The 17,710-nt window shown below is 41.9% G+C and overlaps 2 protein-coding genes across 2 annotated transcripts; one reads left to right on the top strand and one right to left on the bottom strand.

The window, feature by feature from the left end:
- Window positions 1-548: 548 nt before the first annotated feature.
- Window positions 549-9,040, bottom strand: LOC124411462. The gene is made up of 4 exons (XM_046890568.1): window positions 8,950-9,040; window positions 4,865-5,110; window positions 3,880-4,178; window positions 549-1,071 (listed from the first exon to the last, which is right to left on the bottom strand). Exons 1-4 carry the CDS (start codon window positions 8,953-8,955, stop codon window positions 774-776), a joined length of 849 nt encoding a protein of 282 aa, XP_046746524.1. The 5' UTR covers window positions 8,956-9,040; the 3' UTR covers window positions 549-773.
- A 5,469-nt stretch (window positions 9,041-14,509) lies between these two features.
- On the top strand, window positions 14,510-17,275 carry LOC124411683 (chitin deacetylase 1). Its single transcript, XM_046890955.1, has 5 exons — window positions 14,510-14,812; window positions 15,389-15,793; window positions 15,897-16,218; window positions 16,300-16,599; window positions 16,688-17,275. The coding sequence occupies exons 1-5, from the start codon at window positions 14,764-14,766 to the stop codon at window positions 17,214-17,216; spliced, it is 1,605 nt and encodes a 534-aa protein (XP_046746911.1). The 5' UTR covers window positions 14,510-14,763; the 3' UTR covers window positions 17,217-17,275.
- Window positions 17,276-17,710: the final 435 nt, after the last annotated feature.

The raw sequence follows: 17,710 nt of genomic DNA, 5'->3' as shown, positions 1-17,710 counted from the left end.
AATTTTTGAAAAAGCACAGTTACATAGGCCGCTTTTGAAGTAGCATATTTATCTATACGTTTCCATGTATAATTTGGATGTGCAAGTGTATGTGCGCATTATACACTTACACGTGAGGCAAGTCTTGTTAATTTTAGGTTAGGTCGAATTGAAATCAAATTTCGAAAAGAACGCTCCACAGAATACAGGAATTAAGAAAAAACAATTCTGTGCAACGTCTTCCGGTCTTGAATATTGTCTACATGCATCTTTCTGATGCTGTTCGTATTTTTAATCGGCTTGTATTTTTTTTCGCAAGTGAAGATGAAACCGTTGGGCGAATTGAATGTGAAGTGAAATGATGTTGAGTATGAAAATCGATCGCCAACTCTCGTTACTCCCAAAACAGAAATGCAAAACGGGAGACGAACAGCGGCAGGAAAGTTGAAAATTTTTAATAGTTCTTCCGTAATCTTACAGAATATAACGAGTGCTCATCCCACTAACTATATTCTCATGTAAAATATCTTTTTCATATATTTCTTTGTTTTCTTCGTCAAGAAATCGGGGACGATGATGTCGAGAAAAGGTTTCATCGGACCCAAACGCCAATTACACGCTTGGCTAATCTCCGTGCTGAATTCTTGGATTTAAAGTTTCTGGACCCGGAAGAACGAAGATGAAGGCGTTCAGGTGTTGCTGAAGAGTCTTCCGGCCGGAGAGTCGTCGTGATTTCTATGAGCAGAGTCGTGACGAGCGCCAGCTTGGTCCCCGCTGGGACCCAAAAGCCACCCTCACGTCCTCACAAACTTGTAGACCACACCGAAGACGAGGACGCTGACAAGAACGAGCACCAGGGCGGTTACGACCTTAGCGAACGCGTTCAGACCGGTTTCCGCGTCCTGCTTCGGCCGCGCAGCCGGCAGGCGGCTCTGCTTCGAGGCCAGACCCCGAGCGAGTGCCGGAAATGCGAGGCTTTGGGTGAAGGTGAGCTTGTGAAGCGACTCCGAGAGCGAATAGGGACCCACCGAACCCCTCGCTGCTGCTCGTAGCAACGCGTACTCCAAGTCCAATGCGTCGAACATGCTGTACCTGAGGAGGCAGCGACCAGAGGTAAGGTACTCGTCTATGATTGCAACATCATTACATTTTCATTTCATTTTTCGATGATTAATGCATTGCTTTATCATTGTGCAGTTTGTTGACAGTTTATAATGGAATATCGCTGTATGATTCATTACATATTCAATGAATAATGTATTGTTCCTCATTATGCAATATTTTGATATGTAATGTAGTGATCAATTGTGGTATAATTTAAACAGTGATGAATCATAATTATCAATATAACGGTTTTTTCAAAATTATTCAACTGCGAATACTCAGTATGATTTATTCGAGGTGTTTTCAGTCATTACTCTCATCTTTACAGTTATATTGGTATCTTGGAAGGAGATATAGTGCATTGTTGAATAAAATGCGGATAAAAGTTGACCATAAGTAACGTTTGATATTGTCTGTTGAAAATTTCATTTTTCTTAATCCGATAATGTAATTGTGTTATCATCCATTGTCAATTATATTTAATAATTAGGAATCCTAGTTTCGATGCATTACCCATTATTTTGGTAGTGGATAATGTATTATTTTCCAATTAATATTTTCGCGACCCTGTTACTCGTTGACATGAAATATTGAATTACGGAAGAAAGTCAAGCAGAGATTGATGAAATCGAGGAAATGGATGTGAACCCGGAAAGAGGCTGTACGTTCAGCTTGGAGAAGATCAAGTAAGAATCTTACGCTGGAGTTCATATAATTAGGCACAGAAGAAAGAGGTGAGTTATTTTCAGGAGGGAATTCAATGTATGGTGGAGAATGACACAGTGAACTGGCTCACTGCCCTGAAGAATGGATCGCAGCTTGGAAAGAGCAACAAAAATAGATGACCTAAAGATGTTAGATAAGAGTTCGTAGTGCTTTTGATGCGAAACATGCGAAATTAGTGAGAAACGTTTCGTGTATATCTGAGAATGGAATGTGATAAGTATTTTTGAACAATGTCAATTCCTTTAATTGTCTTCAGGCGTCGCGGTTTAATTTATTTCAAGTATCTTCAAGTGCTCAGAAAGTGGAATGTCAAGTGCCTTGAAGTCATGCTAAATTCTTTGGAATAAATATCATTATTTTTTTTTGTTGGAAAGAATCCTTATGGCAATTGGCTCTTAGACGAATTGGCTTCAATTTCAGTATGTTGTAGTTCATACCCTCCTGATCAAAAGTTCTCACGGGCACAAATGTCAAAAATCAGTAGTTCCCGAGATACAGACCTCGGAAGGGGGGCGCGCGAATTTGACGAATTAGAAAGCTTCATGAGGATTTGAAGTCACACAAATGACTCAAAAAACTGCACGGTCGATTGTCAAAGATAGGCGAGAAGCTGCGATTTATTTTGAAGTACGTTGAAGTCACGTTAAACAAGTCCTTGAAAGTGTTTGGAAATTCATTTGTAATTTTTTAGAAGTTTCTCAAAGTCGACAAAAATCTTTCAAACTTATATGAAGTATCTTGAACTCGTTTCAAGTACGTTGAAATGTTTTCAAATCGCATCAAGTTATTCAGTGTATTCGAAAATTGTAAAGAAATATTTAAAAGTCTTGCAAAATCTTTTCGAGGAAATTCAGATACTTGAGATTATTTTGTAGTGTCTACAAGTGTATTTCAAGTATTTCGAAGCATCTATCACGAACCAATAATAAATTTATTCATTAATGAGTTCGCACGATTTACTTTATATACCTAAATCCGAGTTAATACCGAGACACGAGAAAAGATAATCCCTTGTTGTCAAATCTGTCTAGAGTCGTCTCACGGAAGTGGGAGAAGTAGAAATAGATTGGGGGGGGGGGGGGGAATAAAGGGGCTAGCGGCAGTATGGATCTGAACTTCGAGCGAGAACAACGTAATTTCGGAGCGCTGGATCGGCGAGTGCCAAATGTACGGTCTTACACCTTGCAAATGTGGGTTTCGACGTGAGCTTCTTCACATGCCAAGCCACTAGCGTCGGTGTGATCGAGGGTACATTATATTATCGAAAATATAACCAAAACCAACATGCCGTACATCCATCACACTCACGATGTAGGTTATGTTTATTTATCCCTCGATCGCAGCGCCACCTGGATTATTCTTCAACAATGGAGTCACTGCCTCTTCTTGAAATTCTGCCTGAGTTTCAAGACATGTGTGTAAGACCGTGGCCAAGTGGCATTCGAGTTGTCTGGCATTAGTTTGATTCCGTTCAGTTTTAAAGGGTCGAGTTATGTTAACTTCTTTAACTCACGGATGATTAATGCAGGGATCTCGCGGATAGCACAGTAGTCTCCGGGGTAGGGACTAGCGGTGCCTGATCAAGGTTTAAGTCATAAAATGTCGCTGATTAGGTTGTCGGACCAGGACATGTCCTGGCTACACCTGTGTTAGATCAGTTAGGGAATAAAGAAAGCCAAGGAAGCAAGTCATTTCCATCCTACTACTCCTACCCCTTTTATTGAGTCAAGATTATTGGAAGGTTGGCTGTTGTAAATGCACACGCGTTAGTGCTAGGTACAAATATATAGACTTCGCAGTCTAGAAGTCCTTCGTTAACAGCATCTTTGAATAGTTTCAAGTCGTGTCGAGTACTTTCAAGTGTTTCAGAATGAAATTGAATCTATAGAAATGTTTACGAAAATTCGGGAAAGTCTTTTCAACCATCTTAGTTCTATAAAACTTTCTTGAGTCTGATCTTTGGATCAGTGATTTAAGAATGCAGTTCCCCATACATTTCGTTCGAATAGCATGGTTGACTTCTTGGACTTGGGTCAGCTTTCTATTTTTCTTTTTCTCTTTCTCTCTCACCTGCTGCTTCGTCTCCTATCCTGAGAATGCGTCGAGGCCATGGCAGAACTGGGCATTGAGTGTAAACTGCTAGTAGTCGAGCTAGACGGACTTGGGGGTCCGGGTGGCGGGTCTTCGTCAATGGACGAGTTCCTATCCGGCGATGAGGGGCACTTTGAACCGCCACTAGTGTGGTGGTGATGAAGATGATGAAGATGAAGCCGCGCGTGATCCGGATGCAGCAGACTTGGCCGACGTGACGGCTGAGGTGTCGTTGTGGGACTTCCGGAACAAATCGGCCCACAAGGCGACGGAGAAACCTGCAAATTACCCAAAGGATAAGGAGCTTCAGAGGACTTTGGTATTTCATTTTACATTCCACTAGTATCGAGTATTGGTCAAGTGAAAAGTGCCCATTTTTTGGGAGATTATTGATCTTAGGGAATTAAAAAATGATATGATCAAAAAAGAATTCACGAAAAAAACTTGAAAGCGAAAGACATTCTTTTTCAACTCTCCCCAATTTTGAAATCAACGATTGACTGAATAACACTTCAATCCCTGTAAAAAGAGGCTAGAAAAAAATTTGTTTGAAATAAAAAATGAAAAGACAAAATCAAAAAGGCAAAAATATGTGCGTACCTTAAAATGAGGGTGTTAATATTTGTCATTCAGGAATCTAGTGATCCTTTAAAATTAGAAATAGACGGAAAAAAAATTCATTCTAAAAAGGAATCACAACAAATGAAAGTATTTTCAAGTTTCCTTGATTTACGAACTATTGATCCAAAGCAGACAATAATTCGATCCCTCGAATATCGATAGCAAAAATTTTATATATCAGATCAGAACAGGGGAAAATGAAACTCTTTCAAAGTGAATAATGGAAAAACAACTCTAGGAAAAAATAAAAACCGTGATTCGAGGACGTTAAAATTTATTTGTCGTCAAGTTAAACTACAGTTTCTGTAACTCTGATCAAATGTACCTGGGTGAAAATTTATACCTGTATCGAATCGATTCCGCTGTCAGTTACGCTCTCCTGAGTGTCGGGAAACACGAAAGTTTGCGCTTGACCATCAGCCTCGCCTCTGGGCGAGTCGCTGGGCCATACCTGTAGCAGGGGCAGCCCACCCTTAGCCTCGTCACATATCTCGGCGGATACGTGTTGCAGGCCACCTCCACCCCCGCCCCCACCGCCCCCCGACACGGCTGTACCTAAGCACAAACGGCTCAGCTCTCTCAGCGGTTTCTGGAGATGAAGAAAGCACAGCCATTAATCACACAGTAACGCGACGCGAGAAGGCATAGAACACCAAAACGGTAAAAAATGGCGAATCAGAAGATGAATTGTTTCACATCGATCTCCCGCCTCGGTCGAACGAATTATTAACGCTGGGACTTAATATATTTTCGCACAGTTTTGGCGTTCAACAAGTGGTTTATATACACGGTAACCGACATTCACTTGCATTATAATTTTTTTTTTTACGGTTGTTTGGTATCTTGTATTTCTATGAATTTGTACTTGCTCCCACCCACCTCCCCCCTTCGCTATAATTGTTATTTCTTATTTAGTTTTTTTTTTACCCTAATTACTTGCCGTTTATTATTTGTATACTTGTTGTTTTATACTTATTTTTTATTCGTTTTCCGTTGCTGATATTTTTGTTGCTCGATAGTTGTTAGCATAGTCGTGCTATTACATATATTTCTTACTCGTTATAAGTTATTTGTTGATCACTGTAATCGGTTATTGCTACAACCGTACTCATTATTCTCTATTTTTCGTCCGTCATTTGTAAGGGATGTTCTACTCAGGTAATCATGGAGTAAATAACATTCAAAATAATTTCGTGTTCTCCAAAATTACACTAAAATCAATAATATTGAAATGAAATTCGGCATTAGTAATCAGTGGTAGTCATGAGAAATCATTTCGTACTACGAAAATCTGTTTCTGATCTTAAGAAGTTATATGAAATCTTAGAAATCATGAGAAATCACCTAATTACGGTAAAAATTACTAGTCAAGCAGTTTCTTGTAATCACTCTATAAAATTTAAGTAATCATAAAATATTGTAATCACGGTGGCAGTTTTTTCTCAGTGAAACATCCCTTGGTTCTATGGTGTTAATTAATTCACACTTGATGTAATAAAAAAAAATGTGTTCTCGCACATCCACTTATTTTTTATTTGATAATTCTCCAAGGGGAGAAGAAACAGAGTAGATTTTACTCAAAACTGCAACTTTGGTAAAAAAAAAAAAAACCTGCACAATCTATATTTGTTACTATAAATATAGCAGATTTTCTTCCGTACGCAGTGATTTTCACTGTTTCTAGAGTAAATTCTGCCTTTCACGATATAGATTTTATCAAAAAACCTGATGTATTTCGCTTGTCCTGCAATTTTGAGTAAAATCTGCTCTTTTATTCTTTTCGTGCGAGTTTCTCAAGCGTAAAGTCATAGGATATAGAGAGATGATGATTTCGGTAATACGTTCCAGGAGGGATTGAAATTGGGGAGGGTGGAAGGTAAACTCGCCTCGAACAGCCGGAAGTTCATCCGCAACGCTACGGAAGTGACACCGCGTGGAATTAAACTCAGCCTGCAGCACGCAGTCAGGACGATGAGAGCTTTGAAGCTCTCCAAGCTCATCCCCCGGGACAAACAAATTGAGCGCGGGCTACGAACGGTAAAAAATTCACCTCGCATCGTCAAAGGAATTGAAGTTTGAAAAAAACATTATTCACAGTGGGTGTGGTACAGAAAAAAAATGTATAATTTTTTTCATCCTTTCTTTTATTCTCGAGGTTGTTGATTTTTCTGTCCCGCTTTTTTGATCTTACCAATTGAACCATGAGGCAACATTCTAAATATAACAACGTCATAAAAACTAGAGAGAAAGAATTTTTCATTGAAAACAAATTTTCGATTCTTTTTACAGCCATATGCAGGTTTCTACTATCGATGTATAAAAATTCTCTCAGCGATAAAGGGTTACTATTAAACCATATGAAAATCATCGAGAGACAGTTATTTGATTTGAATTTTCTTTAAACCATGCAGCAGAATACTAAATTCGCGTATATTAATTATTGAAGGCATACCGCGTCGATTTCCGTTTGCCGGTGGTTAGATTAGGTTGTATTGGGTACGCGATGGAACATAATAGATTATCGATTGCACTTTATCGACCCTAGCGAATAATAATTCCTGTGATTCTTTTCCCGCGTATTGCGATTTCATTTTCTGTATACGAATCAATCGAAATTTTATCAATTTGTGAACCACAATCAGAGGTCTTGTCGATGAAAAATATTTCGAACTCAAGAAACATACAAATGGAAGTAATGAGAGTTAACTTTTTTATCAGCAAATAATATGCGTCGAAATGAGACGTTAATTAATGAATGTGGTAGATACGGTATCACATACAGATTATACCAAACAAAAGTGTTGCCGTAATTTGTTATAAACTCCACGATTCATTATAGTTCAATGTCACGCCAGCATTTTTAACCCCGTGGAAATCGATTCGTCCCCCTGAATAATGAAATATCATGCAGTGAAATTTTCTGCTACTTGAGTTTATTCGTGTAATATTATTGTGTGAGATCATCTATAAGGGGTGAAAATTAATAACATTGATCAACGAGGAATAGACGCAATTTATTTCGTGTAATATATAATTGTCAAATTAAGGAACATCGATATATACGTGGAATAAGCACACCAAAAACAAACGAAAGTACTGAGAGTGTTTTTCATCATTGAATTTTGTTATCGGTTAGAATATTCTTCATCAATGACTGTGTTCATCAATTCTGCCAATTCATTATGTAGTTGAAATCACGCTGCGTGTCTATGATGTAATGTATAGATTACGTGGGAACGTGGGTGTAGACTTATAAGTTTAAATCGTTATCTTTCAACAGGTTACACCTCCGTCAATACATATTCATGTGAATGTACACAGGCTAGGTGAAAGCCTGCACAAAGTGTCTGAAAAAAAAAATAATCGATAAAGAAATTAGTTATATTACTTTAGTTACATTATTATTCACTAATCTTATATTTTTTTTTTTTTTTTCATGCTCTTCACGTCCCACAAAATATATCACGATATTTTTAATGTTGTACGTTGATATATAATCATTTGATGCTATAAGCATCTATAACTAATCATATTACGCCTGAAAAATACTCTTGGCACCATTTATAATATTTTTTCGTTTTTTTTTTTTTCTTTGGAAACATGTGTCTTATTATTTATTAAACTGTTTAGTCATTCACGTTTTTTTTATCCACTGAAATCACGATCGAATAACCGATATCCGTATATATTAATCTGACAACGCAGCGCGTTAAATTATACACAGCAAAAGGTTGAATTTCTACTTCGGAAATTATTCATTCTGCTTTATTTCAAAGGTTGAAAGACAAATCAAAATCTGTGCAAAACGAAATTGACATCAGGTACTAGAAAAATATTGATTACCTGTTTCAATTTAGTGTTTATTTATGTATTAGTTCATTATGACGCGTTTCAAATTTAAATAGGAACAATAATAATTCTATTTGATTTTTTATACTTTGGTTCACGTATTTCTGGTGGATCCAAAGAGTGTCGACGAGAAAAAACGAAAGAAATAGCAATGTCAACATCTTCCGATATTACACATTTCCGCTCGTTGTTTTTATTCATGAGTTTCGTTTGATTCTGAAAAGTATTTAAAACAGCACTGAAAAAAAAAATGAATACAAAAGCAGAAAACATAACGTATGAGAATAAGAATGTTCACACAACGATAATTACACTTCAGAAAAATTTATTCTTTACATTATAAATATCTCCTGCTCGTTGAAATAGTCATATTATCCAAAGAAACAAAGTGTGGTAATCAGAATAAAATTATCTGTCCCTAATCCCTCCGAGAGTTTCTTTTCTCAATTATGTCACGTGGGCCGGCATAAGAAGATTCAGCAGCCAGTGAATCCATCAGAAACAACTCTGCCCCATCTGTCCTATTAGTATATGAAAAGTGTTTGGTTCCGCGTAAGAATATCACCGCGAATGACCCACCTGCATGCTTCTTCTAGGACGAGATGCATGGCAGCCAGAGCAGCTGTCTTTATAAAGCGCGCGGAATGATCAGGCGGTAGAAAAAAACAAATGCACCGTGCACGTGAGTCGACCGCGCGTGCGACTCGATCGGTACAAACCGATCAGCACCGGTAAGGCACGGCCCGCGCTTAATGGCGACTCTGTATCTCCGCGGTGCCCACAGCCATGCACTGCGGGACGCGCACACGGGACGAACGCCTGACGCACCAAAAAACCGAAACCCGCCGCCGCAGGAACCGCGAGGAAAGGAACGGAGAGGAGAGGAGAGGAGAGGAGACGCGACGCCGGCGCGAGACCCTCGTCTAGGTCAAGGTCCCCCCCCTCCTCCACCGCCCGTCGCCAATGGCGGTTTCCCTGCCCCTGACTGCCTGCCGCCGTGCTCGCACGGCTCAGGGGCGCGATCGATCGTTAGCGGGGTGCGCGGAGTCCGATTAGCTGCTGCAGCCTGCCGGCTCGTTCCCGAAGAAGATGAAGCGGCTGGTGTTGTGCAGGCCACTTTGGGGGCGCGGGACCCATCGATCGAGTTTCTCTCTTTCTCTTCATCCCTCGCTCTCCGCACTTTGGAAATCATAAATATTTTAGGTGAGTAAATCTTCCCACCGAAAGCCCTCCAAGTAATTCATGATTCATTATTAAACGAGAATAATAACAGAATTCAGGGTTTTTACTAACGAGCAAAAGTCAGATGAAATTCATACGATCCCATTGTGCGTCAAGTTTTTCAAGTCGAAACGAGTTAGTTTCTTTGGCATACTATAACGCGAATTTTGCATTTTTTTATCCGAACTAGCTTGAGACCTGACATGAGATAAATGAATTTTTGTATATTCTATCTATAAATGTATTGCTGTATCAATGGATTTCTGTCAATTTTTTCTTTTTCGCCTGCAGATTCTTCGAAATAAAAAAAGTACTTGCACTAGCCGGGAAAAAATATTCTTCTACGAAACGCTGCACGTCTGACGGGACAAAATTGGCTGAGTTTTAGGTTATAAGAATTTATCGGGGACAAATATCAAATCGAGAAGGATCTTACATTCAAAAATGCTAAATTCGCCGAATGCCTTTTCCGATTATTATCGTGAGCAGGCAGCGGTTAACTTTTATTCTCTCATGGTTTAACAGTCGCTTGTCAGCTTAGGCAAAGAAATTTTTGGTAGGCTCTAGTCGGGTAAGATATTCCACATGAAATTAAGGAAACAATTAGCATGGTACGAGAATTGAAAAGTCCTCGATGATCGCTGCATCATGAGATGGTGCTAAATAGGGCAAAAGGCGAACGATCCTATTCCGGTCATACCGTCGACTTTAGCCTTGACCCAACCTTGACCCTGACCGGCTGCTGATCGATGTGCATTGGAAGTAGAAGAATTGGTAATAGAACAGTGTGATAAGTACATCGTTAATCGTGTCTTCCAAGCTTGTTTTAGAATGCCAATAAATTATTTAGGATAGTACGAATTGATGACGGTAAAAAACTCTGGTCTGGACGATCGTTAAATATTTCGCGCTGTGGAAATATTTGCATAAAATTTCTCGCTGGCGCTTAATTTATCGCATGAAAATTACGATGTCGGATTATAATTTGACCGCGAAGTCGTTACAGTCTGCAAAAGTTCCAAGAAATTAAAAGCACATTTGCCAAAAATAATAATCATAATAGCAATATTAATCACTGTATAATAATCACAATGGCAAGGACTCCAGAACGAACAAAAGAAATTGAGTGACATACTTATAATATTTCATCAAGTCACGCCATCCTTATCCTGTCTACCTGGCTGTACTAATCGCGGTATAGCCTCAAGTATGAGGTATGTAGATATATACATCTGAAAAAGTCGAGCTTTTACTTCGCCAAGGAAATATATACGCTGTTCACGGTCGTCGTTGAAATCGATGTGTACAAGCGCGGGAGCTTGTTGCTGCCTCAGAGTTCGTGGTTCATGATTCTTTTTTTTCATTAAAAAAAAGTTTTAAACTGACATCGAACTGATCGAGAGAATTTGCTCAGTTAATTAAAACGGTTGTACATAGACAGAAAATATTTCGATATTGTGTAATTGACTTCAACGGTTATAGCAGTAATTTGCCGATTCAGGAAACCCCAATGTTTAATTTATTTTTTTATTATTTTTCGGTTCGTGGTCATTCGAAATATTGCTAACAAAGAGAAAAAAAAAACGTGTAAGAAGAAAGAAAAAATGGTGTGGCACACTTTCAAAACGTTAGGTGGATTCAATTAAGCACGCTAAAAGTAATCTCGGATAAAATCTACTGATTAAAACGAGCGCGGTAAGCCGCTGAAGTAACGTTTATACGGTTCAAATGTGAAAACTGAATCCAAGCCCCAAACCCAACTCCAGCTGTACTCTAATTTCTGCATAAGCGCGGGAAAATTCACTGCGCGTTCTAAAATCCCTCAGTAATAATATTTCTGCGCAAGAATATGCATGAGCTGCCCAAGGTGTGAAATGGCGAGAGAAAAACTGCTAGTGGGAAAGGTCAAACAGTCGGTGACGTAAAGTGTTAAGAGTAAAAACAGTTTCCTGATGGAAATTCAAAGTTTTTACTTGTCGTTTCTTATTCCTTATTTTTTTCAACTCACCCCGTCGTCATTGAAATAAAAACGATGAAGATGGGAAGGCTGCAGAAAAAAGACTTCAATCTTTGGGTATTCGTAGATCCCATACATTATACCTGGAAGAACCGATAATATATCAACTTATCCATATACACGAGTAGCCCTCAAGGTTATACATTGAATGTATTGTATAGGTACTGAAACATTCAAGGATCCCGTTTTATCAATAAGAAATTCGCGCGGTTTCCGCAACAGCCGAATTGGGCAAGAGAGAGAGAGAAGCCTGCTTTGTATTTCACCCTATAAATCTCAAGGCCCTCAGTCAGGATCAACGATCTCAAGCGAGTAGAAGTATTGTCCAGGCGCCACCGAGCGTACGAATCAACTTCTGCTTTAAATGAATAAGAATAACTGTTAACCAAAAAGTCTTGTTAATTCTAACTAAGTCACAAAATGAATGAGTGATTGAAAATTGACCGGTAACATAATCTTGAGACGCGTGCAAACTCCAGATGGCCTATAGACGATAACGTTCAGTATTTAAAATGACGATAAACTAACGACGGCCGTCAAACAAGCTCGGCTCTTACCGATCGCTAATCGATTGATCGATACCGGCTGAGAAGATTTCAACAACCTTACCGGCGGTTGGTGAAAGAATAAATTGATCAATTTCTCATTGATCACGTTAATCTCTGGTGGTGAGGATACTGAAAAATCGAAAGATGTCGCCACTGGTACGAGGGGAATAATAATTCGCGAATCAGTTTTGCATGCAGTTTGTCTTGTAGCCACGGGTTGGCCGCAGGCAGGGAAAGCTCCTCCTCGAAGGCTTTGACGGCCGTGTTCAAGCCGCGTCTTCTTTCCTTTCACCTAGCGGCATATGTCACACAGGGCCGCACCGCGGTCCAATCATCAAAATACAACAGGCGGACGAAGATTCTCTCTTCTTTTCTTTCACGCCTCTCTTTACTTCTCTCTAATGTTTGCGCCCCACGTAATCATTGAGAAAGCTGTTCAAATCTGGGACCATGATACGGCGCTACCTGTGTTACCGTAAAGGCTCATCAATGTCCCGTCACCTCATATCCATATGGTCTTTGGCCAAAAATATTTCAACAAACGTACAAGCGACGGATTGATAAAAACGCAAACGGTAAAGAATCGAAAAAAACAAGAGAATAGCGGAGATGGGATGAGATGAGATTCCTGATTGGTTTCTGGCGCCATGCGAATAAATATTACCGTTGACGTAAAGGTTGCTTGGTTATGAATTGCGGCATCGGTTTAAGAAAGCAATATACAACTTTTAAACAGTGTACAAATGTCACGGTGGACTTGGTACCTCGGTGAACTTTTTTTATTATACTGGGGTGGCCATCTAGGTGGTCAGGAAAGAAAAAAGAATGGAAAGAATCAGCGTCTAGAATGACTTGTGGAATTCTTTCTTATGATAGATCGAGTCAAGGTGTCTACGCCAAATTCCGTGATGACAGTGCGGCCTTTCCAGGGGAATTGCTCCATTTCCATGACTCATAATAGAGACCAGACTAAATGGACACCAATAAACAGTCTCTTCGCCGTGTGATGTATGGCTTCATTACTGCAAGTACGTAAATGGTGACTTTAACACCGCTAACTGGCAGTAAAGAGAATTAAAATGGTGTGGTGACATTAATGGAGGAAGAGGAAGATGAACGATGAAGAGAGGCAGAGAAAGAAAGAGATAGAGAGTGAGTCGTAGATTTCGCAACAGCGATCGTTGAGTGCAGCGTCGTTTGAAATATTGGAAGGAGATGAAAATGCAGTGCGGGAAGAATCAGGATTACCCCGAAGGGGCCGTGACCGAGAATTAGCATGAATGTAGAGACTGACGACATCCTGAAGCGGCGTTAGGTGGCCCGAAGCAGTTTGTTTGGTCAGCAGTTGTGAAGTGTGAAATACCACTGGTTGAGCTTGAGCTTGGATTTCGGGTTTCCGGACTCCACACCTATGCGCTCGTGATTAATGACATGCTATGTTGGAAGCGTGCGTGCGACTCGTTTCTTCTTTCGATCGTACGTAAGCGTTCACTGAACGCACCAGAAATGCTACCTGTCTTACGCGTCGATATAGCCAAGGCCCACAGGAAGCGAAAACCGACGAAGCCACCATCGCTCTATGCCTGCACTATACGAGGAGCATACGGCCCACGTGCATTGCCTCCAAATTCCATGATCGAATGGTTGTCAACCGCTGAAGATAACGACGAAGAAGAAAAAGACAAGGACCTAGATGAATATTAGAGGACAGCAGCTACTGAACGTCATGATCATCGCCTGGGTAACCATTATGCAACGCCATATTGCCCGACGGTGAATTCCTCTTGCGAGTAGCTCGAATCGCCAGACTATCTATCTTCCTTTCTCCGCTTCCGTACACGCACGGTGTATCTTCCTCAGGGCGGATCAGGTGAGAGCCACTGAGGCACTTCAGAGTCGAAGACCGAGCTGCATAGCAACGCTTTATCGATCTCGCATTCACTGCAGTACGGAAAGCGTCTTTGTACAGTGATTCCTGTTTACGATGTTAAAAATAACTTGCGATCATCGGAAGAATGAGGACCCTTACTCCCGACTGGTGTAACGGAAGTCCAGGGGTGAAGAACGTCCTTGAGTATGCACGGATTCCTTCCAGTGCACTGTTCCACCCCCTGTATGTCGCATTCCTGTTTTTCCTTTCTTTAGTTCTTCCTTTTCGACTACAGGGTCGCAAGCGACGGTGCCCTTTGACTTTCTTTGGCTTCTGGCCCCGGCTACGCACACATCCCATGGCAGGTGATAGTGTGTTGCGTATTTGCGTCGAGGATACGACGCTATTTAGCATGGTGGGGAAGCCTCCTTGTGGTGGTGGCAATATAAGGCCAGGTGAGTGGCGCGCTCAGCCAGTCCGTAAGCGGTCCCTAACCGAAGGCCCGCCTCCCTTGTCCGCAACGATCGCGTGCCAATCGCCCCCCCGGAAGTGGTCTTAACTTGTACCCGAATCGCTCGTAACACGCGGCGGTCGCGAAGCGAAGAGCGACGCAAAGAGTGAAAGAGAAAGAGAGGAAGGAAGAAGACGACCAGAAGTGTGGCAAGGAAAACAGAACACCATTCCTTACACCAATATCCTTTCACCAACAAACTGAGACCCCTGATTATTACCTGAGGATGAAATCCTCGACGGTGCTAATTGCCCTGGCGACCATCGCAATCGCTGGTAAGTCGTTATCATCAACTGTAACTATTCGATGTAATTTTTTTTCGTTGATTGAATGTTGGATGAAAATTGGTGCTGAAAAATCGGTCAAAATCGGCACAAAAAATAAACCGGTAGCAGCCGTTACCGATCTTTTCCCACTTTTATCATATTTTCATCAAATCTTGTTCGTGATTATTCTGTCCTCACTCGTTCAATGATTTAAATTCATGTAGGATCGGCATTGGTAAGCGGCGCCCATTTTTTCAGCAACATAAGATTTGAATATCAAATTATAGCTGCTGTACTCAGCTGTCGTTGACTATAGTTGCATAAGATTGGGAGAGCGTGAAAGCCTCGGTCGAGACCGTCCGGTTGGTCCCGGTTAGATGACGTCACCATACCTCGAGGCGACTCAGACAGGGTGGGGGATAACTTTCCCTGCCGTCCACGTTTATATGTACTTATTAGCAGTGGTTGAATGGCGTGATGTAGCGGGTGGAAAAGTCACGAAGAAACTTTATCGATCTTCGATCTTCCAATCGACCCGAGCCGATTTACCGATCGTTCACCGGTATTTTTAACGGCTTATTCCAGGCGCCACAAGGATCAAGCGACAGGCTACAGACGAGCCCAAGAAGGAGGAGAGCTTCGAGAACGAGATATGCAAGGACAAAGATGCCGGGGAGTGGTTCCGACTCGTTGCCGGTGAGGGTGACAACTGCCGTGATGTCATCCAGTGCACAAGCTCAGGTCTTCAAGCTATCAGATGTCCGGCCGGTCTCTACTTCGACATTGAGAAGCAGACTTGTGACTGGAAGGACGCGGTCAAGAACTGCAAGCTGAAGAACAAGGAGAGGAAGATCAAGCCTCTTCTTTACACCGACGAGCCATTGTGCCAGGACGGCTTCCTCGCCTGTGGTGACGGCAACTGCATTGAACGTGGCCTCTTCTGTAACGGAGAAAAGGACTGCGGCGATGGCTCAGATGAAAACACCTGCGGTGAGCAGATATTCATATCCACTTGTATTATGCTAATCGGCTAATGGAAATACTTTCTCCTCGGTCTCTGGATCTTGCGATCAACACTCGTTCCGAATTTCAGACATGGACAACGACCCCAACAGGGCGCCGCCATGCGACCCGGCCGTCTGTGTTTTGCCGGACTGCTTCTGTTCCGAGGATGGTACCACAGTCCCGGGTGACTTGCCGGCCAAGGACGTGCCCCAGATGATCACCATCACTTTCGACGACGCGATAAACAATAATAACATCAACCTCTACAAGGAGATGTTCAACGGAAAGCGAAAGAACCCGAACGGTTGTGACATCAAGGCGACGTTCTTCGTATCCCACAAGTACACCAACTACTCAGCTATGCAGGAGACTCACAGAAAGGGACACGAGATCGCCGTACACTCTATATCGTGAGTAAATAACCGCGGTGATCATTGTGATGATGAGAAGAACCCGCAACGATGTTACTCTGATTTCTCATTCCATCATAGTCACAACGATGATGAGCAGTTCTGGTCCAACGCGACGGTCGACGACTGGGCGAAGGAGATGGCTGGTATGAGGATAATCGCGGAGAAGTACGCCAACCTTACCGACAACAGCGTGGTCGGAGTGCGTGCGCCGTATCTTAGGGTCGGTGGAAACAACCAGTTCACGATGATGGAGGAACAGGCGTTCCTCTACGACTCGACCATCACGGCGGCTCTGAATAACCCGCCACTATGGCCGTACACCATGTACTTCAGGATGCCGCACCGCTGCCACGGAAACCTCCAGCATTGCCCAACGAGGTGAGTAGGAAGCTGAATTGACTTCACTCCACTTGGAGTGCTCGTTATGTCACTGTGTTGCAATTTTTTTTCTCTCTCTGTCGTTCAGGTCACACGCTGTATGGGAGATGGTGATGAACGAGCTGGACCGCAGGGAAGACCCTGAAAACGACGAGTACCTGCCGGGATGCGCCATGGTCGATTCGTGCAGCAACATCCTAACCGGTGATCAGTTTTACGACTTCTTGAACCACAACTTTGATCGCCATTACAAGCAAAACCGGGCGCCGCTCGGTCTCTACTTCCATGCCGCCTGGCTGAAAAACAACCCCGAGTTCCTAGACGCGTTCCTGTACTGGATAGACGAGATCCTGAGCAGCCATAACGACGTGTACTTCGTCACGATGACCCAGGTAATACAGTGGATACAGAATCCGAGAACCATCAGTGAGTCGAAAAACTTCGAACCTTGGAGTGAGAAGTGCTCAGTCGACGGACCCCCGGCCTGCTGGGTCCCCCATAGCTGCAAGCTCACCTCGAAAGAGGTTCCCGGGGAGACCATCAACCTCCAGACTTGCGTCAGGTGCCCGAATAACTACCCCTGGATAAACGACCCAACCGGTGACGGTTTCTTCTAAACACTTTACACCTCAAAACTAGCTACGAATTAATTTCAACAACTGTCCATCTGAGAGTTGGAAAAATCTGAAAAAACAGCAACAACGCTACGGGAACAAGATGTACGTAAGATTATCAACGACGCGAAGTGCATATTATCCATCACCGTTATTTTTTCCTCCTTCATTTTCACTTCTCAATATTGAGAGGAGGTATTGACAGAGTAAAAAAACACAAAAAAAAACAAAATCACGAACCAAAATATCCGGAAACGCTTAAAATCTCGATGTACACTCTGTGAATAATTAACCGTAATAATATCAATTGCTCTACAGTATATTACGAGTAGGCGTTTGACTTCGTTGCAGACGATATATCGCCTAGACAGCAAACATATATGCTTTTCATACCATAAAAGCGGTATTACGACAACGGCGGCCGGCAAATTGACCCTCCGGTCATTAACGCCGTACTGTAGAAGCGCAGACTACGATCTGGCAATACTTGTCAATCT

This window comes from Diprion similis, chromosome 10 (assembly GCF_021155765.1).
Source record: "Diprion similis isolate iyDipSimi1 chromosome 10, iyDipSimi1.1, whole genome shotgun sequence".
Lineage (NCBI taxonomy): Eukaryota > Metazoa > Arthropoda > Insecta > Hymenoptera > Diprionidae > Diprion > Diprion similis.
This window is presented reverse-complemented; position numbering and strand designations above follow the sequence as displayed.

What these genes read in the sequence shown, in the direction of transcription:
- LOC124411462 (XM_046890568.1), bottom strand. An exon ending in GCGGAATCGATTCGATACAG is followed by an intron (nt 4,179 to 4,864) that starts GTATAAATTTTC and finishes GGTAATTTGCAG; the next exon opens with GTTTCTCCGTCGCCTTGTGG. An exon ending in GATAGGAGACGAAGCAGCAG is followed by an intron (nt 1,072 to 3,879) that starts GTGAGAGAGAAA and finishes CTGCCTCCTCAG; the next exon opens with GTACAGCATGTTCGACGCAT.
- LOC124411683 (XM_046890955.1), top strand. Translation starts at nt 14,764, where the DNA reads ATGAAATCCTCGACGGTGCTAATTGCCCTGGCGACCATCGCAATCGCT. An exon ending in GGCGACCATCGCAATCGCTG is followed by an intron (nt 14,813 to 15,388) that starts GTAAGTCGTTAT and finishes GGCTTATTCCAG; the next exon opens with GCGCCACAAGGATCAAGCGA. An exon ending in CTCCAGCATTGCCCAACGAG is followed by an intron (nt 16,600 to 16,687) that starts GTGAGTAGGAAG and finishes TCTGTCGTTCAG; the next exon opens with GTCACACGCTGTATGGGAGA.